Raw genomic sequence first — 26,319 nt, 5'->3', positions numbered from 1 at the left:
AAGTTGGACACTTAACTGACTGAGCCACCCAGGCACCTCAAATTGGGCATTTCTGATAAGATTTCCTTAGAGGAGAGAATTCTCTGGTTAAAAGAAGTTTGAAAAATACTGTTCTAAACCTATACTGAGAATTTACAAAAAAAACAAAACAAACTTAATTCAAATGATGCAAAATGGTTAGCAATACTTGGCACAATTCCGCATTAGCTATTTAAAAACGCTCATGTTATCAGTAGCAATTTCTAGTCTTGCTTTCCAACACAACTATTTTTGATTGTTTCAATTTTTAGTTCTCCTGGTGCTTAATATAATGACCTAGCTAGGAGGATAGGGTACATGAAATAAATAAAGACAATAAAAAATATTAATAGAGAGTGTGTGATTAGAGTCTGTTATTTTGCAGAGCCATTTATAGAACTGATAAATTACCAGGCGTCTGAATAGCAAGGAAAGGTTTAATGGAAAAAAGCGGGCTTGTATTAGGAAGAAGAATGAAATGCAAAGTTACCAGGTAACAAAATAAGGAAAATCACAAGGAGACCAGTGCAGTGCGCATGGGGAACGGAGTGGAGGCCAGTCCCGCTGAAGTGAAAGGTTGGCAGCAGGAGACAGCAGAACCATCACTGGCTATAGAAGATGAGATCAGGTCAAGACAGAAAACACGAAGGCCAGTACAGCATGAGACCAGGCAGACTAGGGACTGAGCAGGACAGGGGAGCTTTGAATCTCCAGGTGATTAGTAACTTTTTTTCATTTATTAATTGAACAAGTATTTATGGATCACCTACTATGGAATGGTCATTATGGACTCAAAGAGTAATGAGAGAATCCAAGGAACTAAGTACAAAATGGTAGACCTATAAGTTAAAAACAGACAACAAGTCAAAACACAAATATGGGGAGAAGGAATAGAGCTAATTTGCTCTAGAGGGAAGAGCAGGGGCACCTAGAGAAGGTGTCAAAGAGGAGAAACTTTGTCTCGAAAGATAGTTGGTGTTTCCAGGAAACTTGGCTTCCTGCCAATTATTTTATTAAATTAAATGATATTTGAACAAAATTTATGAATTATCATTGAATGCCTATTATACTGATTACATTTTAGTGGAGATAATGGTAGCAAAATACCTTAATAAGGCATATTCCATATATTTCTGATGTTTTCCAAAATCTGCAATTTGTCTCTTAAGGTAGTATAACCAAAAAGCAACAAGAATGCTTACTCTGAGTATCATTAACAAATGCTGTTTTGCTTTTACTACTGATATCCAAAGGTCATACTATTTCAGATAGGCAGGGTTATAAGGGAGGGCACAACAAAAAGCCAAATAAGAAATAATACAAATTATACTATTTATGCATAATTCATTTCATATTTTAAGAAATAAAAACTTCATCATTGCCATATTCTTCCACAGTAAAATGGTGCAGAGCCTTTTACTTGAAAATATCAAAGATTTTATAAAAGTTACATGCCCTTTACATTAAGGAATGACCTATCCTCACTAATAAGCGTTCTTTAATGTGGTTCTCAAAGTTATACAAGTCATTCTTTCATTTAGTTCCCCTTCTGACCAACAGCACTGGGGACAGTTTATACCTGGAGATTAGACGTCTGTAATACCAACTTGCTCATAAAGAAATTTAGCAGATGACCTCAGTAGCATTTTTGGTACCAATGCTATTACAAAAACGTGACTTCCTAGGACACTCTGAATATTACCTGACAGTGTGCAATGCTATATGAAGTAAGCAGCACTGTTGCTATCCTATGGAAAGAACAATTTAAACCTAACACAAATAAACATCAAAATTAGAACCAGATTATCTATCTTCCAACACAACCTCTATCACTGTGACCATGAAGGAGTGGTGACTATATGCCTGACATGCCTCCTTATCTACTTAGGGATTAGGGTCATTAAAGTCCAGAATTTACTTAAGATTAGACAAACTCAAAGATACTGTAGGTTTCACAGACCACCCAGAAAGTGAGGGGGCAAGATAGAAAGTCAGCTGTGGGCAGTTACCTTTGTCACTGGAGTAAGGTGCGTGAACATTATTGCTAGGGACAGATACATTTTGATGGTGTGGCTGGTTCACAGTTTCTAAAAAGGAAACCAGATTCTCATGATGCGAGAGTTCTTCTGCAACAGGGAAGGAAACAATGTTCCAGTTCAACTGAGTGTCTCCTTCTGTGAGCGCCCGGAAGAGAGAAGGGATTGGCTCGTGAAGCTCCTCCACCGTGCTCTTTGAGGTTGGAGGTGTGTCACTATAGTTTCTAGGATTGCACATACCTGGAGGAGAAGGGACGAGGAAAATAAAAGTTATTTTTTCTCCCTGACTGGAATATCATGCAATACTGTCTTGCAATCAAAGCTCCAACATATTAAAATTAGGCTGCTTCTACATATATGTAGATATCTTCCTAGCTTTTTTGGCTGAGAGGGCCTAGAAGTGATGACACCCCTGTAGCATCGAGCACATCGAGTGCCCAGATGTTGTTTTCTAAATACCTAACCTCCACTAAGAGGGACCAGAGCTATTTTGAGAAAAGACTGATTCCAGAACTAGGTCAGGGAAAGTACAAAATGACCCTGGGATACTTTCTATCCCAAAAAGTAAGGAAATGCTCAGTGAATAATGGGACATATCAAAACACAGGATGTAACTTGAATGGGCTCCTACTGGCCAAGTAGACAATTTTAATGTCAAAATAAATGATGATAGTAATGGATTACCACCTGACAAATAAAATAGGAATTAATGAGTCCTTATATTATCAATAAATGAATGAAGGAAAAGCTCCTCCTTTTAGTAGTGTGCCCAGCTGATAAATGTAGAAGGAATGAAGGAAATAGAAAATCACCACTTGGCAATTATCATAGAGGTGTTTGATTCAGATGGGAGTCATCAATGGATGCTAAAGCTTGTGGGTGGAGGTCAAATGAGGAACATATTAAAGTACTCCAGGATCATCCTACATAACATAAAGTCTCTACTCAATAAAACTCTCAAGGGAAAGACCGCAGTACTGTTTCAGACTGAATGAGTCTGAACAGACATGACAACTAAATGCATCACATATTCTGGATAGCAGCCTGGATCAGAAGAGGTATCACAAGGGATACTGCTGAGACATTTGGCAAAATATGAATGAAGTTTGTGGACTGGATGGCAATGTTGTAACAATGTTATATACGAGAATGTTCTAGTTAGAAAACACAGACTAGAATATTTAGTAGTGATGGGATATCATGTATAAAGCTTGTTTTCTAAAGGTTCAAAAAAGGATGAATGATCATGCGCGCTGGGTATGCATATATGGAGAGGGAGTAGTACTGAACAATGGAGCAAATTCGATAAAATGTTAGTAACTGGGGAATCTAGGTGAGGGATACAGGAATCTTCACCCTTCTGGCAGATTTTCTCTATACTTGAAATTATTTTAAAATGAATTATTTTGGGGGCACCTGGGTGGCTCAGGTCATGATCTCTCAGTTCATGAGTTTGAGCCCCACGTCAGGCTCTGTGCTGATGGCGTGGAGCCTGCTTGGGATTCTGGCTCCCTTTCTCTCTGCCCCTCCCCTGCTGGTTTTCTCTCTCTCTCTCTCAAAAATAATAAACATTTTAACAAAAAAAAAAGAATTATTTTTTAAAAAAATCTTAAAAAGGAAAACCGGTAGAGGAGAATTAGCGATAGTGACTATAGAAAATGTTTCCAAGGTGTTTTGTTACAAAGGGAAGAGCTGAGAAAATGCTTAATCAGCCCCAGTCTTTGGGCAATAATAGCCCAACATCCAGCTGATATTGTGGAGCAGAAGGGAGCTACCCAGAATGCGAGTTCTGAGCTAATTAAATGATTATTATTGTCTTAAGCCACTACATTTGGGGGTAGGTTGTTTAGCAGTACTAATGACTGGAACACAGCCCTCCGGATTTTCTTTCTTGAATACTGTACTTTAAGAACTAAATTATATTTCACTTTGGTTTAGTATCTATTAGGTCTAATATGGAGTTTTTCTTTTTCCTCAGACTAAAATTTTGAACTGTTAAACCAAATTTATAAATTCCTAGATTTTATAAATTTAGGTGGAAGGGAAAATCATCTCGTGTTTTCCACATGTTACTTGTTTAAGGGACATGGCAAGAACTGAGGATAACGAGGTTGTTTATACTCTTCATAAAATCTTTTAATACACAGGAATCTTAATGATTTAGATGATGACACAGAATGATGGATTAAAGGGTCAATCTGACTCCTTTATTCATAAAAGAGGAAATGGGCCCAGATAAATTAAATCATTCGTCCACTGTTATATAATCTAGGATTAACGCCAACATTATGATTCAGTCTGATTTCACATCCATTGCTGATTTCAATAACCACATTCTATAAATAACCGTTAAGTGGCACTGAAAAGCAAATAATACTTAGAATACGTGAATTATAAAATATACATAATTCATTCTTCTGCCAGATTTTACAATGAATGAAAATTAGTAATCTGAGATGAAAAGGTAAACAACAGAGCTCAATGGTTGGAAGAGCTAAACTCAACATCTACTGGGACTTTAAACAAACTTCAGGGCTCATTTCCAGAGATTTCATTACATTCAAAAAAGTTTTGAGGGGAGAGATTTTTGCATTTAACAAACTTAGGCCAAAAACATCTGTAATTTAAATCTGAATACATTGTGTTAAAACCAGTATGCATGAAGTAAATGCTTGCTATCTAGATAATATTTTTCCATGGCATGATTTTAAAGCTTTCACATATCTTTCTCTTAACAGCTAGGATTACATTCAGAGAGATCATCACTAGAAACTCTTCTTAGGCAATGCAGATTTTGACCCTCCATTTCTTGCCTGAAGCACTCTTCAAATTCTGAATTCTTTCAAGCATGGGGAGTTATGAAATCTGATCTTCCAATGACATGTGCGATTTATCCTGCTCAGGAAAAGCAACCTTTTAAAATTTCTGGAAGTTCTTTTTTTTTTTTTTTTTTTTTAATATTTTACAAATTTATTTTAGAGAGAGAGGGGGTGTGAGAGGACCAGGGGCAGAGAGAGAGGGACACAGAGAATCCAAGGCAGGCTCTGCACTGTCAGCACAGAACCCGACACGGGGCTCGAACCCACGAACTGTGAGATCACAGTCTGAGCCTAAATCAAAAGTCAGACACTCAAGTGACTGAGCCACCCAGGCACCCCTGGAAATTCTTTAGTTGTCTATATTCATTATGTACAATGGATTAATTTCTGGGGAGAAAGTTACTAACCACTCACAGCTTAAAACAATTAGGGAAACTTCTCTGGAAAGCATCTATCATCCTCCTGAAGTTTATCATTGTTAGCTTTTCTTTAGCTGGCTACAGAGGTTATTTTCACTATCATTGTGTTGAGGCAGTTTGTTACTTTGTGCCATTCTATCACTACAGTGAAGTTTTTAAATTTTAAAGAAACCGGCTCTGCACAAGGCAGTCAGGAGAGGCTTCAAATCAGGAAACAAATGGCAGCCATTGAAAAGGCAAGCATTTCAAATCCTTTAGGTGCATAGAACTTTGATACAATTTGTTTCAGCAAGCCAGAATTCACTACTATTGTGCTCTAGATCTACAACTACTAAGTACAAAGATTTTTTCTGATGTGTGCTTAATTCTTTTATGTATCTGACCTGTGTCTTCATACATTTGAAAACTAAGGTTATATTAAAGTAGAGCTTACTTGATGAAACCACGTTTTAGGGTAGTTATTAAGACTAAGGGGGAAAGTTATTACTTTCCTTAATGTGCATGGTTAAAAGCAACCACGGAGTCCAGAAAAATGTACAATAAAGAAGCAACATTGCTTTCCACTCCTCCCACCCCCAATTCCACTCCCCAGACACACCCACTTTAAAAGTGTTCTTGGGACACCTGGGTGGCTCAGTTGGTTGAGCATCTGATTTCAGGTCATGATCCCACAGGTGGTTCCTGAGTTCAAGCCCCAGATGTCAGGCTTTCTGCTGTCAGTGCAGAACCTGCTTTGGATCCTCTGTCTCCCTGTCTCTGTCTCTGTCTCTGTCTCTGTCTCTCTCTCTCTCTCTCCCCCCTCTCTCTCTCTCAAAAAGAAAAAAGAAAAAGAAAAAAGTCTGTTCTTAAGTTTCTCTGGTAGTTACCTCTACGAGAATTTAAATAAAAATGGTTAATTTACCAGAAGCAGTAAAAACATCTTAGACCTTATCTATTAATCCTTTTATATGAGAGATGAAGATTAAGTTCATTTACACTAGCCTCTTTCTTGTGTTTCTAATAATTATATTATTCTAATAATATAGAATACTCCTTTGCAGTCTTAAATATACTTAAACTTCTGATTCTTATTTCACATCTCTTAATTCCCTCATTTGCAAATAAGGATGCCAGTGTCTTCCCACTTTCCCCACTCAACTTCTCCTAACTTATGTTGACAAACTTAATAAAAACCTTCTGTTGCCTAAATACAATGAAATCTTCTTGTCTTAGTATACTTGATTTTGAAAGTTGAAAACCAGCAAACAGCAGTTTACCTTAACATGACCCCATGAACATTGTTCACTAAAAAGCAGACAGTATGATAGGATTTCCTTGTCCAATGCTGTATTATCAGAAGAAAATATTTCTAATTTTAAGATAAGATGAATTTTTTTTCCATGAACTCCATACAATACTGAAAAACAACTACATTTCACACAGCATTGCCTATCAGGTCTTCTTGCCAAACATTGTAACCTGAATCCAACCAAACTTTTAACAACTAGCTTCAAATTACTGGAAATACAGAGGGATAGAGGAACAAGCTAAATGACAACCTCAAGGAAATAAAGTTAGACCCTGAATGTGGGATATTCTACAGGCAAACTGATACTGTTTCTTCAATATATCAAGTGGCATGAGAAAAAAAACAACACACAACCAGATACCATATAAGCATCTTGTTTGGATCAATTTGAACATATCAACTATACAAACATGCTTTTGAGACAAATGGAGAAACTTGATTATGAACTGGAATGTTAGGTTATACCAACAACTTATTGTTAATTTTGTAGGTTTCATAATGGCATTATGATTTAAAAAGTAAATGTATTTTCTTTTAGGGATTGAAACTGAAGAATGTAGGGGTAAAAATTATTTACTGTCTGTAGTTTGCTTTTAAATATTCTGTGCCAAGTAAAAAAAAAGGGAGGAAAGGATAGATGAAACGAATGTAGCTTATTTTTGATAATTGTTGAATCCAGTGATGGGTATATAGGAATTCATCATGCTACTCTCTCTACTTCTCTGGATGTGAAAATTTTCACAATGGCAAATCAACTGCCATATTTAATTCCTAGGACTAATATTTTCTTATTGAACTTTTGCATTTTCTTGTACTTTCTATGCTAGGAATTTTCTTGGAGTGTGTGTGTGTGTGTGTGTGTGTGTACCACAGATAACAAGCTTATAACAAATCTTGAAGAATTATTCTGCTTCTCAAGTGTATGCTAGATATCCTATGGAACACATTTTCTTCTCAGAGATAGGCTTCTCAGGGCCCTCACTTATTGCTTCGGGCAGACTAGTTGTCTCTTAAGCTTCTGTATTATTTATGCTTTTAATTTTCTGTATATTATGATGTTTCGACATCTTTCTGGCTGGGGAGAGACTGCTCCTTCCTGGGCTAGTCAATTCTTAAAGCCAGCAGGGTGGGCTCAGCCAGAAGGACACTTTTGATATGCAAATTGACCAAACCCTGAGCCACACCTCCTCTATCACCCAAGCACCCCAGGAGGCACTCGCTTAATGAAGCCAGACCTGGTGCTAAGCAACTAGCGAGTGTCTCTAGGGCCTAGAGCCCACGGGAATTATTCAAACTGGCCAGTTCTAAACTGTTTGCCCCACCCTGCCTTTACTTTCCAGTGGAAACCCCACTGAAGATTCTGGCCCAGATTTTCCTCCTGTTCCTGTCTTTTGCCACTTGATAAAAAGCTGGTGCTTCCCCTATGACCCTGGATGGCATGCAGTGACCCCCCTCTCTGAGACCTGTGATTTATAATGAACTTTGTTCCTCACTGAGCCTTTCCTGACTGACCACAGAACAGCCTCCTGTGTAGCTTTCATCTTATAACTGTCCTTAAATCACCTCCTGGTTAAAGTCAGTATTTCCTTCAACCCACGTTTTTCTCTTTCTTGGTCTTTTGCCTTATTTTCTCTGATACCACACCAAATGTGGTGTGTGCAAAGTACCCTTAAGAGTTCTTGCTGTCCAAAAATGTTTTTAATTTTACATTCACATTCTTGATCAATAATTTGTCAGTTCAAAATAATTTTCCTACTGTGTACTTAAGACATTGGTCTGGTGACAGTAATGAGAAGTCTAATGGCAGTGTGATTCTTCTTCTTTTCTTGACTCTGGTTTTCTACTCACATGATTTATTTTATTTTAAGTAGGCTCCATGCCCAAAGTGGGGCTTGAACTCACAACCTTGAGATCAAGAGTCGCATGCTTTGCCAACTGAGCCAGCCAGGTGCCCTTGCAGTGTAATTCTTATTCCTTGTACATACACTCTATTGTTATTTCTGAGATCTTTCAGAATATTATTTAACTTGGCAATTGGAAGACTTATAGGAGGCTGTGTTTAGATGTAGGTGTTTTCTCATTCATCTTGTTCTGCATTTTGTAGATTCTTCCAGTCTAACGATGCATGTTTTTTTCTCAGCCTTGGGAAGTTTTCTTCTATTATTTCTTTGATAGCTTCTTTCCTCCTATTTTTGTTTCTTTTCTGGAGTATCTATTTTTCCCTGTCATATTTCCCATCTGTCTGTTTGCTCTATATTTCTATGACATTCCAATGTTATTTCCAACCCCTCTTAATTTACAATTTTTCTAATCAAATTTTAAATTTGCAAATGCTTTCTTGTTCTGTTTTTTATAATATAATAATACAATATAATATGTTTTCTCAAATTCCTCCAAAATATAGCCATCAGTTTTCTTAAAGATTTATTTCCTAAAGATTTCCTCCATGGTCAGCTGGTCTGTTGCTGTACCGTGTTCTTTCCTTCAAGGTACTTGCTGTACTTTGTTCACAGGTCTGGTTTTTAGGCTGGAGACATTTCCTCTCCTGCAATGCCTGAATGAGGGGCTCTTGACTCTGGTGTGCCAACCACGCACCAGTGCTTGTAGTCCTTTCAACTTAATTCCTTCCATTTCTCTAGAGAGAATCTCTCCATTTTTTTTTTAACCTGGGTTATTCTGAATGTTTTATATGAAGAATGAGAGAGGGGGTAGGGTATCAAATCATACAGCTGTTCTTTAGACACATCTTTAAATAACCTTTCTATTTTCACGTCTATTTCTCATTCTTACACGCCACAAAAGTCAAAGCTGAGCCTGAAGATTCACTGGGGGGTTTAGTTAGGAAAGTCACTCCTCACCCTGCCATAACTCCCTTTTCTGCAAATTGTTTTGGTGTTGCTTCCAATCTGTTTACTAAACAGCAAGATTCTCCATCTTCCTTTTAGGTATTTCTCCAATTTCTTTTTCTCTCTGTTGTTAAAGTTCATTTCCAGTTGTATTCTTTTATTTCATTTTACTGGAGTTTAAAAAGTACAAGGGAGAGCATGTGTGAAAATAGACCACTGTGTTTGAACCAGAAGTCACATTTGCTTTAAGGGTATGAAAATGTGATGAATCATATTTTCTTTTGCTTTTTCTTGCCCTCTGGCTCTTGACCTCTCCCCCATTCCCTCTTCCATCTCGTTTTCCCCAGAATCTCTTGTATCCAACTTCCTATAAGGCATCTCCACTTGAAAACCTTATATGCTCCTCAAACTCAACTGTCCCAGTCATCTTCCCCAACATACCTGGGCATTATTATAGGCATTCTCTTTCTTGGTCTCTGTCACAATTTATCCAGTCACACAAGCCAGAAACCCAGAGGCTACTTTGGCTCTCATTTCTCAATTCCCACTCCCAAGGTGTCACCAAGTATGGTCAAGTTAATCTAATTGTTTTTCCAGTTAGGCCACATTTGTTCATCTCCTCTGCTATCACTCTAGACCAAGTCCCCATCAAATTTTGACTAGACCTAGAAGCACTGTATTTTGATGGATTTTAAACTCTATCTTCCATTCTCCCTCAGAAACTCTAGACCTTTAAAATGCATGTTACTGAATTCTGCTATCTGTTATCCCTCCTTTTGGCTATTGGCTTCTGAACACTCAGGCATACTTCTTCCTCACTAACCAATAACTTCAATACCTGGATCACCACTTCATTTCCACCCCTAGACCCACTGTCATTGTTGACAATTTCAATATTCACACTGAAGATCCCCCTAGTACCCTGGTCTTTTGTTGCTAGACCCCCTTAGTGATAGGGTTTGTAAATCCACCCCACCTCAGTCATACAACTCATAGGTCTAGCATTAATTCCCTTCTTTCCTTATATCTTACATCCAGTTCAAACCACACTCTGACAACTTACATGCAAAATATTTTCTGAATCTGAGCCTCACCATCTCCACTAATGTCAATAATCCTAGTCTACTCTACTATCATCTGTGACTTCAACTACCACAACCACCTTCTAACTGATCCCCCATCTCCTCTCTTCACACCCTAAAGTCTGTCTTTTGTGCAGAGGTATCCAGAATGGTCATTTAAAAAATGTAATTCGGATATCACCAATGCATCCTCTCCAGTTGGTTTCCATTATACTTAGGGTACAATCCAAATTCCCTTCCTGGCCTCCAAGACCTAGTCCTTACCCACCTCTCCCATTCATCTCCCTCCACCCTTCCTCTTCATCACTAACATTGGGCCATACTGATCTGTTTTCAAACTTGGATCTTTAGCCACTGCACTTAAAACATATTTTGATATATTAAGTGGTACACATCAATCTTTTGTTAATGATGGTTAACTAAAGTTACTGATTTCTAAAGCTTGTTGGAGACAGACTCTTTTTAACTCTAAAAAATTAGAACTTTCCAGTACTGACAAAAGGAGGAAAAAAAGCTCTTTGAGACTTATCATTCACCTGTTTTCCCTAAATGAAAAAAAAAAAAAAATTAAAAGATGCCTTCTACTGTAAGTAAAAGTAAAATTATTCTAAAGGTATCTTGGATTCAGGAGTACTTGGGTGGCACAGTTAGTTGGTTAAGTGTCTGACCTTGGCTCAGGTCATGATTTCACAGTTTGTGGGTTTGAGCCCCACATTGGGCTCTGTGCTGACAGCTCAGAGCCTGGAGCCTGCTTCGGATTCTCTCTCTCTCTCTCTCTCTCTCTCTCTCTCTCTCTCTCTCTTTCTCTGCCTCTCCCCTGCTTGTGCTCTCTCTCTCTCTCTCTCTCTCTCTCAAAAGTAAACAAATAAACATTAAAAAAATTAAAGGTATCTTGGATTCTGTTTATTATACTTTTATAAAATAAAATGTCTTTATTGGAAGTATGTATGAGGAATATTCAACTTTAGAGAGAGGTATGGGTGGTATAAAGAAGGGAGACATTTCATATATATACTTTCTTGTATTGTTTGAATTTACTGTATGTAAATAGTAATTTTAGTTTTTAAATTATATTTTAGAGGAAAATACATATGTGTTAATAGTAGTTGATATCAAAGGTCCTTCTTTTCTATATTTTCCTAAAATTCAACACAGTACTTTCACCTTAAATGACATACTTAGATGTGCAAAATTGTTGCTTCCTTAGGAGTTTTCTTTAAAAAACTGAATATATTTCAGATTTTAAAAAAAGGATAGATTTGAATAGCAGTTCCCAAAGAACAGTCTAAGAACTTTGTGGAGTCTCCAGGATCCTTTCAGAGGAATCATACAAAGTAATTTTCACAAGACTTCGTTCGTTTGTTTCACAGGTCTGACGACGGCACTGATGACACAAAAGTAATGATGAGCAGAACATTTGGCAACTTAGCTTGAATCAAGGCAGTGGTACCAAACTGTTATCAGTAGTCATTGTGTTCTTCACCACCAAATACAGTTTTAGTTTGTTTTTAAAGGCTCATTTCACTTAAGACAATGCTTAATGGAGCAAATAAAAATTATTAGTTTCATTAAGTAGAGATCCTTGAATACATGACTTTTTAATATTCTGTGTGATGAACTGGGAAACATGCAAAAAATACTTGCTGCATACTTAAGTGCAATGCCCGTCTTGAGGAAATAGCTTATTTTTTAAATTTTTAAAAAATTTTTTAAAAATTTTTATTTATTTTTGACAGAGAGAGACATTGCATGAGCAGGGAAGGGGCAGAGAGAGAGAGGGAGACACAGAATCCGAAGCAGGCTCCAGGCTCTGAGCCATCAGCACAGAGCCTGACACGGGACTCTAACTCACGAGCTGTGAGATCATGACCTGAGCCGAAGTCGGACGCTCAACCGATTGAGCCACCCAGGCACCCCGATTTTTTTAACTTTTATTTATTTTTGAGAGACAGAGAGCGTGAGTGGGGAAGGGGCAGAGAGAGAGGGGGAGACACAGAATCCAAAACAGGCTCCAGGCTCTCAGCTGTCAGCATAGAGGCCAAAAAGGCCACAAATAGTGACTGAAACTGAGAAACAGGGACATGCGTTGTCTAGAGCAGCTTTCCTTAATCTTTTAGAACTCATGCCCTGTTTCCATAAACATAAAAATCCCACCACCATTTGTCCTCTCACGAGTTGTCATAGTGATATGATGCCTTTCAATGCAGACTCAACACATATTGCCTAGTAGGGCAGAGACAACATTAGGAAGGGCCATAACAATGTAGTCTAAGTATGCAGTTCTCAGATGGTCTGGCTAAATCCAAGAGAAAATTTGGAGTTCACAGAATACAGCTTTATGCCCAAGCCCAATTATCTACAGAGATCATGAAAAATTAATAGTTGTAAATAACTATTAAGTCCAACATCATATACTAGCTTAAAAGTGACAGTTATAATGGCTACAAATGAAAGCTACTGTGTTATATGATTTTAGAAGGACACCAGCTTTGCCTTCATCTTCACAAGAAGCCGAGTAACATATAATGTGTAACATACAAGAAGTAGTACAGCAGAACAGGTCACAGAGCACGGACTTGAAAACCAGACCACCAGGCTTGAGTCCCAGCTTTCTTTCAGACTAGTTGTCTAACCTTAGGGAGGTCATTTAAACTCTCAGATGTTTCCTCAAGGAAACATCTGTCAAACAGATGAAGGATAATAACATTCTCATACTCCTTAGGTTTGTTGTAAGGACCAAATTAATATATGGAAAGTACTCGACATATACAGATGTTATATAAGCATTAGCTATTAGTTTTTTAGAAAGTATTCCTTGGCTGACTAGTAATCCAATTTGGACACTGCTACACTGACTTTTTAAAAAAGAATTAAGAAGTGTTCCACTAGACAAAACTCTTTAGGGAGTCATATAGTATATATGGAATGCATGGTCTAAGAATCAAGACATCTTGAACTAAAGATGCACTAATTAACTATAATTAATTCATTCAACAGCAGAATCTCATCTGATCTCTCCAAATTTTACAATATCAACAAAACTACTGTCGTTTGTTTAATTCACTGATAAACATTTTAAACTTAATTTTTTTTTTCTTTTTGGTCTAGTGAGCAGGGGATGGGGAGAAAAGGAAGGACACCTCTTTCTGTAATTACATGCTCCAAAAGTGTCACCTTCTCATTGAGGTTAAAGGAATACATTGCGTGACCATAAAACCATGCTGGAAAAAGTGTGAATGTGTGACCTTGAGATGATAGGGAAGGCGGTCAAAGGTGACGCCACTTTAACATGCAACTTCCTCAACAACCAGGAATGCTGCCGGGGTCCCAGCCCACCAGGCTAGGTAGCCCTTGGTGCTACCACCCAGCCGTGTCTCCGACTTGCTGGCACACCAGAGGGCCCGAGACATCTTTGTGGAAGGACTTTGAGAAGGAGAGGCGTAAGGCTACAGAGAGAAGTCAGTCCCTCTCCCCGCCACTGGTACTTCGCCTTAGGAATACAGTAGGCTGTCACTTGGGTCAAAAGCATAACCGTGGCGAGGAGCAGGGAGAGAAGGAGGATGGTTACAAAGAGGAGGAAGAGGAGGAGGGGAAGCGGGAAACAGGAGGGGGAGCGGAGGAGGTGGGGTGGGAGGGATATTTTTTTTTGTTTTAACAATAAATCTTTATTGAAAGACATTAAAGACAGAAAGATATTAAGTAGAAAGCAATACCATTCTTATGGGTAGGAAGATTCAACATTAAAACTATATTAACACTCTGGGGCATCTGGGTGGCTCGGTCGGTTAAGCATCCAACTCTTGATTTTGACTCAGGTCATGATCTCATGGTTCATGGGATTGAGCCCCGCATTGGGCTCTGCACTGACAGTGTGGAGCCTACTTGGAATTCTCTCTCTCCCTCTCTCTCTGCCCCTCTCCTGCATGCATTCTTTCTCTCTCTCTCAAAACAAATAAATAAACTTAAAAAAAAAAAGCTATATCAACATTCCAAAAATGTATCTGTAAATTTAGTGTATGTCCAACAAAAATCCTAAGGTTTCTTTATGTTGACATGAATAAAGTCTCTTTATTTTGAGAATTAGATGCATGAATAAAATTTACATAAGATCATATTGTCCATGCTATTTTCCTCTGTAACCTATTTTTTAACAGACTTTTTTTTTTAATCTATGTTGATGCTTTATTTGAAATAGTTCTTCTGAGTTTCAGGGTTCTTTCCTGCATCAAATGAATTAAAGTCAAAGCAGGGAGGAAAACAGAAAAAGGTACTTGTCAGTTTGAAAGTCACAATTTACCTTTCTATAATTAGATTAGGAGGGAAAAAAATGAAGAACCCATTGGTAGCAGGAAGAAGTAAGAGTATTCTAGGGTCTGGCATTTGATGAAATAGATATTCAGTTACTGTTCATTTCCATTGTTTTTCCATGGCAGAACATACAGCAGAGACTTGGGAATACACATGCCTGAAGCCAGGTTACTCTTATATTCCATAACTATGTTGCTTGCAGGGCTGTTGCTGCCACAGTAGTTGGCTGTGCCCCAGACAAATGGGGTGCTGGTCTGTTCCCACAGATCTTTATCCCAGTCTTCATCGCAAGGAGGGGCACTGCCAGGTACTCTCGGCCAGAGTCTCTTGTCCAAGGTTCCTGGTTTGGTTGACAATATCCTGCTCAATACGACTTTTATCGTCACAGCTTGATATATAGTGGCTGATTTCGGCCCGAGGAACCGGTGGCGAGCATTGAAGGGACAAGTAGCCAATTTGTTTGCGACATCAGGATGATTATTTCTGCACTTGGTAAGATGATTATTTCTGAAGGGACAAGTAGCCAATTTGTTTGCGACATCAAGATGATTATTTCTGCACAGGAAGATTATTTCTGCACTGCAGGCCCTGATCTGGTGGTTTTTATCATAGGGGAATTATAATAGCTTCTCAGGGTCCAGGGAATTGATGTAAGTTTCTTCCATGTTGGAAATGAAGCAGCTGAATCCAAGTGCTGGTTGAGACACACTCTTCCCAGAGTCGCTTTCTCTTAACAGACTTTTTCAGAACAGTTTTATGGAAAAATTGAAAAGACAGTACAGAGTGTAACTAATACCCCTACACTTAGTGTCCCCTATTATTAGCATCGTATATAGTATGGTACTTTTGTTAAAATTAATGAACCAATATTGATACATTATTATTAAATAAAGTCCATACTTTTTTCAGATTTCTATAGTATTTACCTAATATCCTTTTCCTGTTCCAAGATCCCTTTTAGGATGTCACACTGTGTTTAGCCATTATGTCTCTTTAGGCTCCTCCTGGCTGTGGTAGTTTCTCAATTTTACTAGTTTTTAATGACTTTGACAGTTTTGAGTAGTACTAGGCAGGTATTTTGTAGAACACCCCACTTTTAGAATTTGTCTAATGTTCTTCTCACAATAAGAGTCAGGTTATGGGCTATTGGGAGGAAGGCTACGGAGGTAAAGTGCTATTTTCGTCAAATTAAATCAAAGCTACACACTACCAACAAGATTTATGGCTTCTGATGCTGACCTTGACCACCTGGCTGAAATAGTGTAAGATTTCTCCACTGCAAAGTTACTCTCCCCCACCCGCCACCACACCATTTAGAGGGAAGTGACTATGAGCAGCCCAAACCTACGCAGGGTGCAGTTCTGCTCCAGCTTCTCGAGGGCAGACCATCTACATAGTTATTTTGAATTCTGCCTTGGAGATCTGTCTCTTCTCTTCCACTAATTAACTTATTTAATCAAATATTCATATCAGTGTAGACTCATGAATACTTATTTTATACTGTTAGTTATGATCCAGTATTACTTTATTTTGTTGCTTATTTTTAGCCACCAGGACACTCACACATCAATCGATATGGGTATCTTTTTTTTTTTTTTTAGCACTTCCTTATCTTTTGGCACTATAGTATGTGCCAGGCTTTCTTCTTTATTTCCTGCTTCAGTGTTAGAACCAGCTGTTTGTTTCTCCAAGGAGTCTGGCTCCCTATTCTCTTATTGGAGAATGATATTAGAAACCAAAATCTGGGGCGCCTGGGTGGCGCAGTCAGTTAAGCGTCCGACTTCAGCCAGGTCACGATCTCGCGGTCCATGAGTTCGAGCCCCGCGTCAGGCTCTGGGCTGACGGCTCAGAGCCTGGAGCCTGTTTCCGATTCTGTGTCTCCCTCTCTCTCTGCCCCTCCCCCGTTCATGCTCTGTCTCTCTCTGTCCCAAAAATAAATAAAAAACGTTGAAAAAAAAATTAAAAAAAAAAAAAAAAGAAACCAAAATCTGAGTGCAAAGTGTGCTCATTGTACTGGAGCAGGATACCCTTTTAAGACGTCTTTTTAGGGGCGCTTGGGGGGCTCAGTTGGTTAAGCGTCTGACTATTGATTTGGACTCAGATCACAATCTCATTGTTGGTGAGATCGAACCACGTGCTGGGCTGTGTTGACAGTGTGGAGCCTGCTTGCGATTCTCTCTCTCTGCCCCTCCCCTGCTCATGTTCTCTCTCTTTCTCTCTCAGTGATGAGGGAACAAAAGGCAAGCTGACACTCCCACCCCCCCCACCCCCCACCTAGATGAGATATGTGTGATATTCCTTGGGGACTCCTGGCTGCCCAAGAACACAGGAAAGGGAAAAAACAAATGGTTAACTGATAGAGATCATAGACCTGCAGGACGTAAGTCTCCATCATTCCTCCATAGTGATGTGGGAATCAAAGGCAGAAGGAAATGGCAGATAGAATTAAATTTCCTTGTAACCTGTAGCCCACTGACAAATACTTGAGGCTGGCAGAGTAAAACTTTTCTCCAGGAACTCCCTACTGTCTTAATGCTAATGCTTTGCTAGAGGGAAAACAACTATCACTTGACAATAGCTAGGGCTCCACTATCCTGTGCGTCTTCTTTAGCATATGAAAATCTCACTGAAAACTTCCCCTGGACTTGACCTCCCACCAACTCCATAGTATATAAGCAGTCTCTCCTCAAGGTCTGGGGCAGCTCTTCCTGCCCGTGGATCCTGTTCCCGTGCTTCAATAAAATCACCTTTTTGCATCAAAGACGTCTTCAAGAATTCTATCTTGGTCATCAGCTCTGGACCCCATGAACCCCATTAAACCTCATCATCAAAATAAATACACTTAAAAAATTTTTGTAAAAGATATTTTTAAAAGGCAGAAGATATATAGGACATATATTACAAACAAACTCAAAAGTTCTTTCTTGGATAAGGAAGGTGAACTATGCCCATGAGTGACTTTAAAAATCGTTTAAATGAAAGCAGGCCCCTTGCTTTGTCTGGGGCTCATATACAAATACAAAAGCAAAATAACTTCATAATGCAATTCCCAAACCTGCTTTTATGACAACTGAAGGGAATTTTAAATAATAAGCAATTTGGTCTAGAAATGTGAGACCAATTATCATTTCTAAAAATAATAGTCCAATGGGTATCACAAAAGAGAATCCTTTTCTTTTAAAGGTTAATTTAGAAAAAAAGGTATAGCTATGAAAAAAAATACTTAAATAAAAAACAATTACCTAACATAGCTTTATTTTGGAAAAAAAAGGTAATTGAACTTGTTCCTGAATGTTATTATTCCATGACTCATATTTGATATATGTAACAGATTACAGTGCGTTGAAAGGAAAGACAAGGATATTTAATGACCATCTTTGAAGAAAATTCACTCTAAGTAAGCAGCTACTATTACTAACAGAAAATTGTGACTGGAATCATTTTGGAATTAGCCCCTGGGCTATTTGTCACATGGATAAATTAAACTCAGTTTTGTTACTTATTACTTTCTAAATCAATAAATCAGCTTTAAAAGTGAACTCTGAATAGGCACATATGACTTTAGTCTTCAGTGTCCTTAAGTACTTGTTGGGTAACAATTATAAACATCAGAGCCAATCAAACATCATTAAGCAAAATAAAACCAAGTAAAAAAAAGCCTATGTTCCTTGACATATCAATTCTGGCATATGTATTAAATCAAATGCAACACTTAAAATGGTTGGATTTGATGGAAACCATGATGTATCTAAATAATATGCATTGTTTTCTTAAATACTCTGAATATTTTAAAAGGAAATGGAAAATGGAAATTTTCCATAAAATGGAAAATCATATTTGTCAGTAAGGATTTAAAAATAAGTGTTTACTGTAGGATACAAAATTAACACATAGAAATCTGTTGCATTTCTATACACTAATAATGATAAAGCAGAAAGAGAAATTAAGAAAACAATTCCCTTTACAGTTGCATCAAAAAGAATAAAATACCAAGGAATTAACTTAACCAGGAAGATTAAAGACCCGTACTCTGAAAACTGTAAAACAGTGATGAAAGACATTGAAGAAAACACAAATAAATGGAAAAATAAACCATGGTTGGAAGAATTAATATTGTTAAAATGTCCATACTACCCAAAGCAATATACAGATTCAATGCAATCCCTAACAAAATACCAATAGTATTTTTCACAAAACTAGAACAAACAATCTTAAAATTTGTATGGAACCACAAAAGACTTCAAAGAGCCAAAACAATCTTGAGAAAGAAGAACAAAGCTGGAAGTATCACAATCCCAGATTTCAAAACATACTACAAAGCTGTAGTAATCAGAACAGTATGAAACTGACACAAAAATAGATGCATAGCTCAATGAAACAGAATAGAGAGCCCACATCTATATGTCAATTGATCTATAAGCAAAGGAGGCAAGAATATAAATGGAGAAAAGAAAAGTTTCTTCAATAAACAGTGCTGGGAAAACTGGAGAGCTACACGCAAAAGAATGAAACTGGTTAGCTTCCTCACAAAATATACAAAAATAAACTCAAAATGGGTGAAAGATCTACGTGTGAGACCTGAAACCAGAAAGCTCCTAGAAGAAAACACAGACAATAATCTCCTGGACATGTTTCCCTTAGCAACATTTTTCTAGATACGTCTCCTGAGGCAAGGGAGACAGACGAAAGCAAAAACAAACTAGTGGGACTACACCAAAATAAAAAGATCTTACCCAGCAAAGGAAGCCATCAACAAAAAGGCAACCTAGTGAATGGGAGAAGATATATAAATAATATAACTGATAAGGGGTTAATATCCAAAATATATAAAGAACTTATACAACTCAACACCTAAAAAACAAATAATCCAGTTTAAAAATGGGCAGAGGACTTGAAGAGACATTTTTCCAAAGAAGACATACAAATGGCCAAGACACAAGAAAAGATGCTGAACATCACTAATCATGAGGGAAATGGAAATGAAAACCACAATGAGATATCACTTCCCACTAGTCAGAATGGCTACTATCAAAAAGACAAGGGGCACCTGAGTAGTTCAGTTGGTTAAGTGTTCGACTTCAACTGAGGTCATGATCTCATAGTTCGTGAGTTCGAGCCCCACATCGGGCTGTGTGCTGACAGCTCAGAGCCTGGAGCCTGCTTCAGCTTCTGTGTCTCCCTCTCTCTCTGCCCCTCCCTTCCTCATGCTCTGTGTCTGTCTCTCAAAAATAAATAATAAACATTCAAAAAAAATAAAAATAAAAGAGCAAGGTGTTTAAAAAAAAAAAAGACAAAGGGGCACCTGTGTGGCTCAGTCAGTTAAGCATTTGACTCTTGATTTCGGCTCAGGTTATGATCTCATGGTTCATGAGATCAAGCCCCACGTCACATTATGTCTCTCTCTCCCTCTCTCTCTGCCCCTCTCCTGCTTGCACGTGCATGCTCTCTCTCTCTCTCTCTCTCTCAAAATAAATAAATAAAGACAATAAGTAAATTAAAAAAAAAAAGACAAGAAATAACAAGTATTGGCAAGGATGTGGAGAAAAGGGAACCTTCATGCACTGTTGCTGGGAATGTAAATTGATGCAGCCACTGTTGGAAACAGTATGGAGGTTACTAAAAAAATTAAAATTAGAAATGCTATATGATCCAGTAATCCCACTTACTGGATCAAAGAAAATGAAAACACTAATTCAAAAAGACCCATGCACCCCTATGTTTATTGCAGCATTATTTACAATAGGCACAATATAGAAGCAACCCAAGTTTCTACTGGTAGGTGAATGGATGAAGAAGAGTACTACACATACACAATGGAATATTAGCCATAAAAATGAATTGCAACATGGTTGGACCTAGATGTTATTATGCTAAGTAAAATAAGTCAGAGAAAGACAAATACCATATGATTTCACTTATATGTGGAATCTAAAAATCAAACAAACAGACAAAAAAAATCAACAACAGACTCATAAACACATAGAACAAACTGATGGTTACCAGAAGGGAGGAGGACGGAGGGACGGGCAAAAATGGGGGAAGGGGAGTGGTAGGTACAGGCTTCCAGTTATCGAATGAACATGTCACAAAAGGACGAATGATACAGCATAGGAAATATAGTCAATGGTATTTTAATAGCACTGTATGGTGACAGATGGTAGCTACACCTGTGGGGAGCAGAGCTTAATGTACAAAGTTGTCAAATCACTATTTGTACACTTGAAACTAATGTAACACTGTGCACCAACTACGCCTCAATAAAAATAAGTAAATAAAAATTAAAACAAAAACACGATAACATAGGGTAGGGACCTAAAGTCATTTATTTTCACCCAAGGCACTTTGTGCTGTACTCTAACTTTATTCATGTCTTCCTGAACTAGGAATATAATTTGACCATACCTAAAAATAACTAAAAATGGGGTACCTAGGTAGCTCAGTAGGTTAAGCATCCGACTCTTGGTTTCAACTTAGGTCATGATCTCATGGTTTGTGAAATTGAGCATCAGACTCCATGCTAACAGCATGGAGCCTGCTTGGGATTCTCTCTCTCCCTCTCTTTCTCAGCCGCTCCTACACTCTGTCTCTCAAAAAACAAATGAACAAAAATAACTAAAAAACCCCAATTTCCTATACTAGTATTTTGGTTGAACTCTTAGCACATATATGTTCTTTAATATTAGAAAGTAACATGCTGGTATGAAGCAAAAGAGAAATCTGTGTGGTAGCCAATGAGTACACCTAGATCTGATCTGAGCTACAAAAGTCACAGCTATGGGTGCTGGGCTGGCTCACTTGGTTAAGTCTCTGACTTTGGCTCAGATCATGATCTTGCAGTCTGTGGGTTCAAGCCCCATGTTAAGCCCTGCACTGACAGCCCAGAGCCTGGAACCTGCTTTGGTTTCTAGATCTTCTCTCTCTCTCTGCCCTCCCCCCACCTGCACTCTGTTTCTCTCTCCTTCCCTCTCTCAAAAATAAACATTAAAAAATTTTTTTAAATAAAAAAAGGCACAGTCATAACAAAAAGCGTGGATGCCCCAAAAGGGAGAGGCCAAGACCCAGTGAAGTTAGTACTAGAACTGTGGCCGTGAATTCAAAGTCAGAGTTCAAGGAATTCATAAGGCAAATAAAGGAGAATTACAGAAGAAACATGTGATCTACAGGGTGGCAGAGCCTATCTTAAGGCTCAAGGTTGTGTTCCAAGTATCAAGTGCATAGCTGTCTAATCTTGTTTTCCTGGGTTTTGCAGGTGCTGCCTCTTACCTAACAGGTCCCACCTTCTTTTGCAGTTCTCTTAGGCTTTTCTCTCACCTGGGTGAGATGTGGTATCTCTGAAATAGTGTGGCATTTATCTTTCAACAAGTTTTTGTTGGTAAGCAGTTTTTCAGCAGGCTTCCCAGCCTCGTCTTGGAACATATAATATTTTTTTTTGTTTTTGTTTTTTTTGAGAGAGAGAGAAAGATTGTGAGGAGAGGGGCAGAAGGAGAGAGAGAGAGAGGAGAGAGAGAATCCCAAGCAGGCTCTTTGTCCAGCATGGAGCCGTATCTCAAGACTTTGAGATCATGACCTGAGGTGAAATCAAGAGTTGGACGCTTAACTGACTGAGCCACGCAGGCATCCTGTGTTTTTTTGTTTGTTTGTTTGTTTTGTTTTGCATATAATACTTTCATTAAGTACCGAAAGTGGCCTCAGTATCAGAAAGAATCTAGTGTTTCCAAATCAACATTATCAAAACAGTGCATCACTGGGGCGCCTGGGTGGCGCAGTCGGTTAAGCGTCCGACTTCAGCCAGGTCACGATCTCGCGGTCCATGAGTTCGAGCCCCGCGTCAGGCTCTGGGCTGACGGCTCAGAGCCTGGAGCCTGTTTCCGATTCTGTGTCTCCCTCTCTCTCTGCCCCTCCCCCGTTCATGCTCTGTCTCTCTCTGTCCCAAAAATAAAAAAAAAAAAAAAAAACGTTGAAAAAAAAAGAAAAAAAAAAAAAACAGTGCATCACTGAATTCCAGTGTTCCATGAGACATATTGAGTATCTCACTTGTTTAAAGTGTTCAAAGAGGGGCACCAGGGTGGCTCGGTCAGTGAAGCATCCAACTTTTTTTTTTTCTTTTTAATGTTTATTTTTGAGAGAGAGACACACAGAGTGTGAACTGGGGAGGGACAGAGAGAGGAAGAATCCAAAGCAGAGAGCACAGAATCCAAAGCAGGCTCCAGGCTCTGAGCTGTCAGCACAGAGCCAACTCGGGGCTCGAGCCCATGAACCATGACCTGAGACAAAGTCTGACACTTAACCAACTGAGCTACCCAGGTGCCCCTGTGTCCAACTTGATTTTGGCTGAGGTCATGATCTCACAATTTATGGGATTGGGCCCGTGTGGGAGGCTTTGATAGCATGGAGCCTAATTGGGATTCTCTCTCTCTCCCCCTCTCTCTCTGCCCCTCCCCTACTTATGTGCTTTGTCTTTCTCTCTCAAAATAAATAAATAAATAAACTTAAAAAAAAGTGTTCAAAAATGAAAAAGGTGATGGTTGCTATGTTTTTTCTTCATTGGTGAAAGTTACTCATTTTTTCTTATAATTTAACATTGGCCATGAATTCAATTTTTAAATGCACATCAAACACGGCTCAAAGTTAAAATTTCTTAAAGGAGTGTGAAAATTAATAAAGGAAACTTCACATTTTAGTCAGGAGGCCAGAAAGGAGAGCTCTCACACCAAACCACTCCTTACAGCCCATGGCAATCCCCATAAGAAGAAGCCTATACTTTGCTACCCCAGAAGGAGGAAGGTTTTCTTCTCCCCCAGCAATGGCCCAGATAATGAGAGACTGTCTCAACTCAGCCAGTGAGAAGCCACTGCACTTTCAACTCTTAGTTTACTCCAGCAGACTTTTTGTTTACAAGAGTACCCCCAACACCTCCCTGTCCTCCAGACAAGAGTGTTCCTCTCCTTTGTTCTCCACACTTGCCTACGGTTTTGCTGTAGCTTGCATGTCCCAAATTGCAATTCTCTGCTATTCCCAAATAAACCTCTTTTTGCTTGCAAAAAAAAAAAAAAAAAAAAGGATAATTTTACTTTTAAGGTTTAAGAGTCTATTATATTACACATCATTTAATAATTTTCTAAAATGCATTTTAAACCACTATGTGATACTGTATGATTGCATTTATGTGAAATTATAGAACAATAGTTAGGCCCGCTTGTTTTTGCTGCACATTATTCTAAAAGTACAGGCTAATGCCAAATCCAGAATATAAAATAGAGCATTTCATTTACACAAAAACTTAATATTGTCAATGGTCTGTTTCTGTACTTTAGGGCAAAAAACCACAAAAAACGAAAAACAAAAAAACTCACGGAAAACAAAAAGTAGCCTAATTAATGAAGTCAGCGTTCTTTGTGTTTAATATGTTAATAACTTTCGGGAGAATCAGTTGTTTTTTTTTTAATGTTTATTTATTTTTGAGACAGAGAGAGACAGAGCATGAACAGGGGAGGGTCAGAGAGAGGGAGACACAGAATCGGAAGCAGGCTCCAGGCTCTGAGCTGTCAGCACAGAGCCCGACGTGGGGCTCGAACTCACGGACTGCGAGATCGTGATCTGAGCCGAAGTCAGCTGCTCAACCGACTGAGCCACCCAGGCACCCCAAGAATCAGTTTTCAAGAGCTAAGCCTGTGTGGGAAGTCTCTTGCACGTCGAAAGGGAAGAAAAGAATCCTCTTATCAACTGTAGTGTGTACACGTGTACACTTGAAATTAATATACTCTGGGTAGAAGAACGACGGATGGATGCCGAGCCTTAATAGATATTAAGATATGTACAAGGCCTCTATAAATACAACAATGTGGTTTTCTCCAATTTTTTTAAAGATTTTATTTTTAAGTAATCTTTCCACCCAACATGAGGCTCAAACTCACAACACCAAGAGTCATATGCGCTACTGACTGGGCCAGCCAGGTGCCCCAAAACAGTGTGGTTTTGATGCACGAACAGACACACAGATGGATGGCATAGCAGAGAAAACCCAGAAATAAAGCAAAGTGCATATGATAAAGGTGGCATCTTAAATCAGTGGGAGAGAGCCTTTTAAATAGCTTTATGCCTTTATAAATAATATTTAAATAAATAGTGGTAGTTATTTGAAAAAGAAAAAACTGGATCCATAGTTCATACATAAGCCAGGGTGAATTCCAAATGTATTAGACAGCTAGATGTAGATAAACAAATAAAACCATACAAGTATTATCTGGGAGTACAGGGAAATCCTGATTATGACTCAAAATCTAGAAACAAACACTGATAGAGTTGACAACATAAAATAAAAAACTTTTCAGGATAAAAAATAACAAAGAAAGTTAAAATACAAATGATCAGCTGTGAAACAAAATTATAATTTATAACACAGATGTTGGGGTTATATACCTAATATATTTTTAAGCTTCTAAATAATGAACAAAAATACCAATAATCTAGTAGCAAAATGGACAAAAGATATGAACAAACAATGCACACAAAAATAAATATAAATCATCCTTAAGCATATGAATAGATGCTCAATCTCACTGGTAATACGAGATAGTGAAATTTTAAATATATACCATTTTTTACCTATCAAATTAACAAAAATCCAAAACTTTGGTAACAATAGCAGCAAAAGTTTGACAACATAAGCCTTTGGTAATGTTGTAAGGGAACAGGTGTTCTGTTATATTGCCTTCACGAGAAACCAAATGCTACAGCTCTTTTGGAAGAGAATTTGACAATATCTAGCAATATTACATTGACTTGACTACACAAGATTATTCATTATAGTGTTGTTTGTAATGGTAAAAGATTAGAAATAACCCAATGTCCCTCTATCAACAAATGAGTACATAAAATGTTGGGGTTCTATGTAGGTAGCCAAAACAATATTAATATGAAAGAAGTTCCAGGATATTCAATTAAATGAAAAAACAGGGGTGCCTGGATGGCTATTTGGCTAAGTGTCTGACTCTTGATTTTGGCTCAGGGCTTGATCTATTGGTTCCTGAGTTCGAGCTCCACATAGGGCTCTGCCCTGACAGCAGGGATGCCCTCTCTAACCCCCTCTCTGCTCTTCCCACATGCTCTCTCATTCTCACTGTCTTTTTCAAAACAAACAAACAAACAAACAAACTTTAAAAAAATGAAAAAACAAGAGGGGCGCCAGGGTGGCTCAGTCGGTTAAGCATCCGACTTCAGCTCAGGTCATGATCTCACAGTTTGTGAGTTCGAGCCCCGCATCAGGCTCTGTGTTGACAGCTCGGAGCCTGGAGCCTGCTTTGGATTCTGTGTCTCCTTCTCTCTCTGCCCCTCCCCAACTTGTGCTCTGTCTCTCAAAAAATAAATGTAAAAAAAAAAATAATAAAATAAATAAATAAATAAATAGAAAGAAAAAAGCATGAAGCATAATGTTTTATGTAACAAATGAATATTTTGCTTAACAAAATATGAATGCCTATGAAGGTTTTTTTTTTTTTTTTTT

General features: G+C 38.2%; 1 protein-coding gene and 1 pseudogene across 2 annotated transcripts in view; both read right to left on the bottom strand.

The window, feature by feature from the left end:
- The window catches only part of TWSG1 (twisted gastrulation BMP signaling modulator 1), a 73,185-nt gene that overhangs the window by 3,819 nt on the left and 43,047 nt on the right, over positions 1-26,319 (bottom strand). For both annotated transcript variants that reach the window (XM_049620422.1, XM_049620423.1), the window contains exon 4: positions 2,028-2,294. In XM_049620422.1, coding sequence (XP_049476379.1) covers positions 2,028-2,294 — 267 coding nt within the window. The remainder of the gene's footprint in view (positions 1-2,027; positions 2,295-26,319) is intronic.
- On the bottom strand, positions 12,292-16,798 carry LOC125914819 (gametocyte-specific factor 1-like; annotated as a pseudogene).

Source organism: Panthera uncia (assembly GCF_023721935.1).
Source record: "Panthera uncia isolate 11264 chromosome D3 unlocalized genomic scaffold, Puncia_PCG_1.0 HiC_scaffold_8, whole genome shotgun sequence".
NCBI lineage: Eukaryota > Metazoa > Chordata > Mammalia > Carnivora > Felidae > Panthera > Panthera uncia.
This window is presented reverse-complemented; position numbering and strand designations above follow the sequence as displayed.